This window comes from Octopus bimaculoides, chromosome 24, assembly GCF_046866305.1.
Source record: "Octopus bimaculoides isolate indiv1 chromosome 24, ASM4686630v1, whole genome shotgun sequence".
Taxonomy (NCBI): domain Eukaryota; kingdom Metazoa; phylum Mollusca; class Cephalopoda; order Octopoda; family Octopodidae; genus Octopus; species Octopus bimaculoides.
This window is the reverse complement of record NC_142951.1, coordinates 12,546,167-12,556,166: the sequence shown is the minus strand read 5'-3', so window position 1 is coordinate 12,556,166 and position 10,000 is coordinate 12,546,167. Positions and strand designations below refer to the sequence as shown.

The following is a 10,000-nucleotide window of genomic DNA, read 5'->3' as shown; positions in this document are numbered from 1 at the left end:
TGGCTCAGGATTAAGGATAATAAAATACTGTAGTTTGCTTGAAGCATTGTACATGGAATTTGACGTTGAAAGAGATAGAAGGCTAAACAACAGTAGCATCAATATAAAAACAAAAATCAAAACAAAGATTACCAAGTGACTTACTTTTAATTTTCGTTACCACATCTTCCAGTCCATTTTGCATTGTTTAGCCTTCTATATCTTTCAATGTCTCTCTTTCTCTCTCTCTCTCTCTCACAGACAAACACACACACACACACACACGTGTATATACCGATGAATAGATTCATAGGTAGACAGACAGACACAAATACATACACAGATGTCTGTATGAATAAACAGGAGAAAGAAGATACATTATACACGACTTCAGGAAGCCATTCAGTTTACAATTACACGTATAACATTACATTCCCTTGTGGCTTGTTACCTGATAACGACATAAAACAAACAAACGCTTGCATCGGAACTCTGTCAGAGCTGTAAACATATGATGGAATCTTACGAGACTTTATAATTTTCGAGATCATTCGCAATTTTGAGTGAGAATAACGATGGTATGTGTTTGACTTCGCTAATATTACTGCTTCACGGAGTAATTTTCCTATGAATGCAAATTTGAATTTCCCTATATATATATGCATGTATGCATGTATACACGTATGCATGTTTGTATATATATATATATATATATATATATATATATATATATATATATATATATATATATATATATATATATATATATATATATATGTATGTATATATATATATATATATTTATATATATATATATATATATATATATATATATATATATATATATATATATATATATATATATATATATATATATATATATATATATATATATATATATATATATATTTACATTCTCGCGTTGTTGGTGAGATTTCTCTTGGGGACAAACCCTTCATGGTAAAGAGATTTGACGTCTATCTTTAGCATATTAGGAATCCACTTTAGTGGTCATTGCTCATATTAATTGTAATATTATATATATATATATATATATATATATATATATATATATATATATATATATATATATAATATGTATGCATGCTTGTATGAATTTATACACACACGCGCAAGACACGCACACACACACACACACACATTAATATATATATATATATATATATATATATATATTAATGTGTGTGTGCGTGTCTTGCGCGTGTGTGTATAAATTCATATATAAATACATACATACATACATACATACACACATACATACATACATACATATATATATATATATATATATATATATATATATATATATATATATATATATATATATATATACACATATGTGTGTGTATATATGTAAATATTGACTTCATTATTTTTTATATATCACTTATTCTGCACGTTGTACTACTATCTCTCGTCCGTTGAGTCACTTCTTTGAGGACTTATTTGACGAATAAAATGAAGTAATATTCCTTGATATACTTACGGTGAAAATTTTAAAAAGAGACTCATTTAGAATTTACATATTTTATATCGAATTATTATTGCTTGTGCATTCTACCACCAGCAACGTTCACATTTATATCACAGTATTATTATTTATAGAGCTAAATCTAAACAATTTTAACAGAGCATTTATGTGAAAGTTATCAAAGTTAGATATACTACGTCTGAAATATAGCTTTAAATGTTATGAGAGTAAATACAGGGATCGTTTTTTTGTTTAAAACTTAATTAGTTGGATTTCCTCCCAAAGTTATTATTGTTTACTAGTCTTTATCCGTCTGCAAGAATATCTATTAATCACGTAGTATCTGTTAATAGTAGACTGTTATATAGTGAAAGTCTCGTTAGTTACTATGCGACAACACTCTATCTTTCTAGCTTGCACACACACACACACACACACACCCACACACACAACACACACACCCATACACACACACGTACACACACACGTACACACACACACACACACTCTCTCTCTCTGTCTCTCTGTCTCTCTCTTTTTCTCTGTCTCTCTCTTTTTCTCTGTCTCTCTCTTTTTCTCTGTCTCTCTCTTTTTCTCTGTCTCTCTCTCTCTTTCTCTGTCTCTCTCTTTTTCTCTGTCTCTTTCTTTTTCTTTGTCTCTCTCTTTTTCTCTGTCTCTCTCTTTTTCTCTGTCTCTTTCTTTTTCTCTGTCTCTCTCAACAGCCTATTTTTCTTGAAACAAATTATATTGTATCTTTCGCTCTCTCTCTCTCTCTCTCTCTCTCTCTCTCACACCGAATGTGTCTTTCAAAAAAAACAACGCACAGACACCCTCACCCACCCACAGACACATACATGGACACACAAACAACAAAATAATAATTATGTATACTGTTATATTGCGACATTCTTCTTGTTTTGAAGTCTGAGGTGCGTTGTCTTGACAGACTTGCACTAAAAATTCTTGCTTTTTAAACAAAACCTTTTAGTTACAATGGTAACAACAGTACTTATGTATCTGTCTTTCACACACAATCTAACTCTATTCTCTGTCAAAGAGAATAACTTCTCTCTTCCCATTCTAAATATATGTTGTGGGAGGGGTTATCTCCCCTGTTGATTCTTTCATAGTAAATAAAAGCCAAATGTCAACATTAATGTCCTGTGCTATTTGAAAGATGTTCGAGAAATAAAGGTAAATACTCCAAGGTATTTTGTATGTCATTTTAATATTTCTGACATAGATTCATGGATTCAAAGCCACGTCTGCCCACCTTTTGTAACAGAGTGATAAGTAGGAAAAGCTTCCTATCCAGTGCTCAATGTTTGCTAATTGAGAAACTAAAATGAATGCCTGGCTTAAACTTTATTTTATTGACACCCCCATGTATACAATGACTAAGATGAGAATGATTATATTTTCCTCACCTGGCACTGGCTCAGGTGTGTTTACAAATATAGTTCTTAATGCACTTTTACGGTTTATTGTACGCACATGCATACATACTCTGGATAATTGCCGTAGTAGTAGTAGTAGTAGTAGTAGTAGTAGTAGTAGTAGTAGTAGTAGTAGTAGTAGTAGTAGTGATAGCAGCAGCAGTACTGCTGTTGCTACATTAGCTGCAGCACCATGTATATAGAGATTTCTAAAAAAGGAATATCGACATCACAAAGTTATCGTAATAAAATCAATTTGGCCAACACTTAATGATTGATAAATATCAATGTAACCCACGGCGGATTTTGAAAACAGAATATAAAGAGGTGTGCACTAATAATGGAAGTTAATTTACACTGAATCGGATTAAAAACAAAATTGTGTTTTAGAGAAGTAGGAGTTTAGTGGGAAAAGAAAAATATGTTTCATAATTCTGTTTTTTGATTCGCAAGATTCTTGATGTACTATCGTGCCAAAATACAATATACTTTGTTGTATTTTGGGAAGGTCGTTATGTCAATGAGAGACACACGCACTCTTTCATTTTCTCTTCTTTTATTACAATCAATCATCCCCAAGTTAGCAAGCTGGTAGAACTGTTAGTACGCCTGACAAAATGCTTGGTGGCATTTCGTCCGTCTTTGCGTTTTGTGTTCAAATTTCCCCGCAATCGACTTTGTCTTTGAACTTTTCGACATCGATAAAATAAATGCCATTCAAGCACTGGAAAATGCAATGGCTACCCTCTTTCTCCTACAATTCCAGGCTTGTGCCTATATTAAAAAAGATTATAATTAACCACCGAGTTGAACTTTAAATAAGTTAACTAATAGATTGCTCGATTTTCTGTTCTATCACGCAACCAATCAGCTTGACACGTCAGAATCATTTCGTCGACATTCGCGAGATCTTACCACTCCAGGTATGTCTTTCGAGTCTGTACATTGAAAATCCTTCATTGAATAACCTAGGATATTTGAAGAGGAGAATTCACACAGGAGTGTTTAGAACTCAGAACATAGGAAAACAGTAACAGTATATGATGATAAATTTTTTGTTGAGGGCTCTCTTACCTTATGTTTCAGTTAAACACCAATATTTTGGCTTCAAATAAATGTAGAAGCCAATTTCTACTTCTGCTATTTAACATATTACCATAAAGGCCGTGTCTATAAAATTTCTGGTGGCTTTCGACAACATCTTAGGCTTTTATGTGTTGGTGTATTATCCTAACCCCGTTGTTCATTGATATAAATCTAATCTCTCTCTAAAATGCTGCACAGTAATAGACAATATAATTTGATCTTGCTAGCTTGCTCTTTCCTCGGAGGACCAGTTAACCTTTACATTTGTTGTTTGATCGCATGGTGCTATTACAGCGATCAATTTCCTGTTTGCAGGGAAACTATTTTACATTCGTCTCTCAATACTTTCATCATAAACCGACTCTTTTGTTCTAAGATAACTAAGTAAACGTAAATACTTAAACGAGATCGATATCATAAACAGGAATTCACACATGAATGCACTGTGCGCATTTTAGTAATATCAGTGTAAGACTTTGATTAATTAAACACTTAGAGTGATTAGATGCAGCAGTGATTTGGGGTTTGGTGAAGAAATGGCCAGAAGAGAGATGCTGGGATTTCAAACGAGCGTATTATCTGGCCGTGTTCGCATTATATTGGAAAGCTGGCACGTAGCCATAATAATTATTCGATGTTTTGGTTCCAAACTTGAGAAGGATTATTTAAATTCACTGCCTGTTCTTCCTTTTGGCTTATTTCTATTTCCTATTTCCATATTTGTATATTAACTAATATATCGAACAGCCAACCCAATTCGTTTTCTTCTAACAATCTTAATTCTTATTTCTTTATTACCCACAAGGGGCTAAACATAGAGGGGACAAACAAGGACAGATAAAGGGATTAAGTCGATTACATTGATTCCAGTGCGTAACTGGCACTTAATTTATCGACCCCGAAAGGATGAAAGATAAAGTCGACCTCGGAGGAATTTGAACTCAGAACGTAACAGCAGACGAAATACCGCTAAGCATTTTGCCCGGCGTGCTAACGTTTCTGCCAACTCGCCGCCTAACAGTCTTAATTCTGTTAAGGTATAATTTTCAGCCCAGGAAAAATACATTCCACAACCTAAGTAGCATTTTGGTATGACAGTGAAAGGGACTGCAGCAGAAAACAGTCATTACAAGCTTCACCTCTATACTATGTCTCGGTCCATTAACTCCACATTCAACTCCGATTCATAATTTCCATATTATTCCCAGTCCACAAATAATATGGTGATACTATCACACTTTCTCGTACAGTCCTTTTCAGAATACGTGCTGCATTCACTCATCCGATCACTGTCTTCGTGATATATAGTAGTGGTTAGTCTTACCTATATACAACTTGGGATTGTCTATGTTCATTATATTTTTCTCTGCTGCAAGTATCAGGTCTTAAATTTTCTGTTTAAAGTATGAGATTTTTTCCTCCATGACCGTCGTGCATCCATATTAACACAGTTATATCTTTAAAAAACTCTTCACATATCTTGCTAGATCGTCTTTGAAATACAGGTGCAGCTTTGTCAGGTGGAAAGAAGATAGAGATATACATCTACCCCAATGCAAAACTGGTACTTTGACTGCAACATGACTAAAAAGATTGAAATTGGCATGATTTGAACTCAGTGTGAGAAGTGCAGGGCTAATTAACCTAACGAATAACCAACGATTTCATGATTCAGCCAATTTACATGTTCTTTAAGATAAATACGTCATAATCAACAAGAGGATCATGACGTATCAATAGATGCTACTTCAAAATTATATTCACTTTTCACTTCTCTCAGCTATCAAGTTAACGTTACAAATCAAATCCTGATTGAAATTATGTAATTTATTCATCAATTGTTAATGAATTAGTTCAATATTATATAATTTGTTCAATGAATGCCTTGAATTAGTTCATTTTGTTGAATTGTGATTTTCGCTTGAAACATGCCAAGAAGAATTAGAAAATTCCTCAATAGTGCATACAGCTTTTTTGAAAGTTTGACTTGAAAAATCTGATGATAACGAACCTGCAATAATTCGAGCTATATACCAACAGTGATCTCTTATTACAGAAAAGGCAGCTCTTTCAGTTGCTTAAACGGAAAAAAAAAAAATTGTCAATCATGACAAATATGACAAATCCGGTTCATTCGTTAAAAGTATTCGTTGGCAAAGTGTTTAAGAGTAAACTGATAATAAATTTCAGTAAATATAATGTAGATTACAATAACAAGAGCGCATAAGACATGTTTGCAAGAAGCGGTGTTTAAAAGACGACGGAGAAGTTTTATAGCAATAGATATAAGATGAATAGATAGCAAGAGATACCAGCAACTAAAATAATGAAGGAAATAACGCATAGCAGCCACAAAAATAATGTGGTGAAAAGATAACGGTTAAAAGAACGTAGACACATAAAGCTTGTTAAAGATAACAAGATATGCGTTTATAATCTGAAGATTATTTAAGTTCCGAGAATAGAAATATCACAACTCTAGTTCACATGTAAAAAAATGTCTGTCGTCTAAAGAGACGAATCTTTTCTTCTTCGGTCATAAGATCTGGGTAGGGGGATAAGGAGTGAAACGTAGAGAATCGAGGCCAGAAAGAGATGACAATGTGAACAATAACTATCAAGTTTAGGAAATTATTGCTTTGATATCTGAAAGCCTGGCGTTAATCATGAACAAAACTTGATGGAGGTATATTATAATATATTATACTAATTACACCAGACGAACCCCACATCACCAAACTTCTTCCACTAAACAGCACAGACAAACACACGCATACAAACCAATGCATGTACATAACATTTATAGATGCTGAAACGGGGTTATCAGATATAAAACTCTGTATTGAAGGAAAGATACTCAATTACTGAGGCCTTTTACTGCTGGGATGCAAATCGGGATATGATCAACCGTAGCTGGGTCAAATGGACGAGAGTTTCATATTGAACAACGTGACATTATATAATGGCCTCAGGAACATCAGTGTGAATGTATCGCAGAATATCCGAGTTATAGTCAATCAGTGCCAATCGGAAACTAAACTAGAAGACAAGAAAGAATAGTTTACCGAATACTGGAAGATAATTTAAAATCACGGAAAGACGGCAGAAAATGTGAGTAAACCCAGCATCCTGCTGTGTGAAATTTGTTCTTCTTCTAAGATGTTGACTAGGGGATGTCAAGAGAAAGAATAGAATGAGATGCCCAAATGGAAGATATTAAGGAATAATGCCCAAGGAAATAATGGTCTCAAATTATATTGGGAGTGAGATGTCGAAATCATCGATTCCTGTTCAAAGTCAAAGTTGTCCTCGGAGGTATTAGAGCTCAAAACGTAAAGATTCGGAAGAAAGTTCGCTGGGCATTTTATCCAAAGCACTAATAGTTCTACTACATCGCCGCCTTTACTAGGCTCATGAAAATAACTCTGTCTAATTTTGGCACAAAAGCCAGCAATTTTAAGGGGATGGAGCTAATCGATTACGTAGATCGGAGCACCTTTCCTTTCTACTATATGCAAGATGGGGTACGCCGATTATTTTGAACCCAGTGCTAGATTGATACTTATTTTATCGATTCCAAAAGGATGAAAGTCAAACTCGACCTTGTTAGCATTTGGACTCGGGGTGTAATGACGGACGAAATGCCGCTACGTTTTTTATCCGGTGTACTAACGATTCTCCCAGCTCGCCGTCTATAGCCCAATGAAAATAATGAAGCGACAATGAAGGCAAAATGTGTTTTCAGCAAAATAATGTAAGACGTTAGTGAGCTGACCGTCCATCAGACACGTATGTATTGTTTGAATGAAGGAGGAAAAAAAAATAGCACACAGGGTGACATTTTGATGTAATACAAGCTTGGCCAGGAATCACTCCACAGTGATGGATTACTCCTCAGGTTCGGGCCCAAAAATTCATGCGGATCAAATCGTCTCCAACAAGCAAAAAGACTGAGCGACATGAGTTTCAAACAAAACGAAGCCATGCCGGAGCACCGCTCGAAGGGTTGAGACGAAAGAATATCGACCTCAAAATATATTGTCAGGTCCCCCTCTCTCTCTCTATATATATATATCAATAGGTCTCCTTTACCGAAGCCAGTATCGGTTACCATGTGGTGGCAAGACATACAAAATCGCAAACACCCCCACCATTCACACATACATACACACACGCTTGCATGCATGCATACATACATGCTTATGTACACACATACGCACAGATACACTCTAACATATGTATGTATGTATATGTGTGTCTGTGTGTGTGTGTGTGTATGTGTGTGCGTGTGTGTGTGTGTATGTGTGTGTGTGTGTGTGTGTGTGTTTCTAATAGTTCGCCTTCCTCTGAAGGCACGTGGTTTAGCGATTAGGGTTTTGAACACAGTCTAGCGATCGCGCGCACACACTCAATATATGTATATATACAAACACACAATAAACACACACACACACACACATTAATATTATTATATTGCAGAATGATCATTTTGTTTGCCAAATAAACACACGCACTATGTTCGTTATTCACGTGTATATATGTATATACATGTATACATGCGTAGATACAGGCATAGATACATACATACACACACACACATACATATATATATATATATATACACATACAGACATAGATATATATATATACAGAGAGAGAGAGAGAGAGAGAGAGAGAGAGAGAGAGATACCGGCAATATAACGGACACAGCTTGTGTCGTTTGCCAGCTGGAGGAGATGTCCTCCTTGGGTTAAAAAAATGGTAGTAATGTAGTTCCCTACGGAAAAGCCATGTTGAAGTGGTACAAACATTACTTTTGAGTTTTGTTACTAATTACATCTTTAATAGAAATTTTCGAACTACTCACTTTGGACACACACACACACACACACACACACACACACACACACATACACACACACACATATATATATACACACATATATCAGGTCATCTCATAAGTTCTGTCCGATTTTACCTTTTTTAAAGTTGAATGAAATTTAATAGTATTTTAGAATTCTAATGGAATTAAAAATTATTTTTATGCATTTGCGTACATTTAAACTAATTAAATATTATTTTACAGAATAATAAAATTAAAATTTCTCTGGATACTTCGATGTTAGAGCATTTGAGGCACATAATGCTTTATGAGTACAAACAAAGGAAACTCTACAACCGAAGCGATTCGAAACATACACTCAGTTTATGGGAAAGAATGCTTGAATGAAAGAACTTGCAGAAGATGGTTTGGAAAATTCAGAAGGGGAGATTGCAGCCTTGAAGATGAAGATCAAACAAGGCGTCCAGTGGAGTTTGATGATAAGCTCCTTGAGACATTACTTGAAGAAAATCCTGCATCGTCAGTTTACAAATTGGCAATAAAGCTTAGTTCAAACCATGCAACAGTTCATCGTCATCTTCAACAACTTGGAAATGTTCCTGAACTTGGAAAACGGGTGCCTCATGAATTTTCCGAAAGCATCCGCAAATTCCGAGTTGACATCTGCTCTTCTCTCCATTCCCGCGAACTCATTTCAACCTTTTTGGATGGACTTGTGACTGGTAACGAAAAATGGATCTTCTATCGAAATGGTAAACGTCGTAAACAGTGGCTTGGTAAAGGGAAAAAGCTCAACCGCAACCGAGAAGGGAACTTCAGAGGAAAAAGGTTCTCCTCTCTCTCTGGTGGGATTGCAAAGGAGTAATTAACTTTGAATTGTTACCACCTAATGCAACAATCAATACTCAAGTCTACTGTCAGCAATTAGAGTATTTGAACCAAGCTTTGAAGTAAAAAAGACCCGCTTTAGTGAATCGAAAAGGAATGATGTTTCATCAGGACAATGTGTGACCTCACAGAAGATCGAAGAGCTTGGTTGGGAAAAACCTCCTCATCCACCTTATTATCCCGACCTTGCTCCTTCAGACTATCATTTGTTTCGTAGTTAGCAAAATCATTTGGGGAGACATAACTTTCACGAGCCAGGAGGAGGTCGAAACTAAC

General features: G+C 35.1%; 1 protein-coding gene and 1 long non-coding RNA gene across 11 annotated transcripts in view; one reads left to right on the top strand and one right to left on the bottom strand.

Annotated features, from left to right (window-relative positions):
* LOC128250799 (uncharacterized) overlaps positions 1 to 5,688 on the bottom strand; it is a 19,827-nt gene extending 14,139 nt beyond the window's left edge. Inside the window, exon 1 of the long non-coding RNA XR_016238164.1 lies at positions 5,318 to 5,688. This is a non-coding gene — a long non-coding RNA (uncharacterized LOC128250799). The remainder of the gene's footprint in view (positions 1 to 5,317) is intronic.
* Positions 5,689 to 5,765: 77 nt separating this feature from the next.
* The window catches only part of LOC106870536 (histone-lysine N-methyltransferase SETMAR-like), a 12,583-nt gene continuing 8,348 nt past the window's right edge, over positions 5,766 to 10,000 (top strand). For 3 of the 10 annotated variants that reach the window (XR_001409535.2, XR_001409536.3, XR_016238160.1), the window contains exon 1: positions 5,766 to 7,782. Coding sequence is in view for 4 of the 10 variants with exons in the window: in XM_089340773.1 (XP_089196899.1) it covers positions 9,144 to 9,701 (558 nt within the window). In the remaining 6 variants the exon portion in view is untranslated. Of the gene's footprint in view, positions 7,783 to 9,079 lie in introns of all 10 variants that reach the window. The other 7 variants (XR_016238163.1, XR_016238162.1, XM_089340773.1 and 4 more) reach the window with 6 other exon arrangements.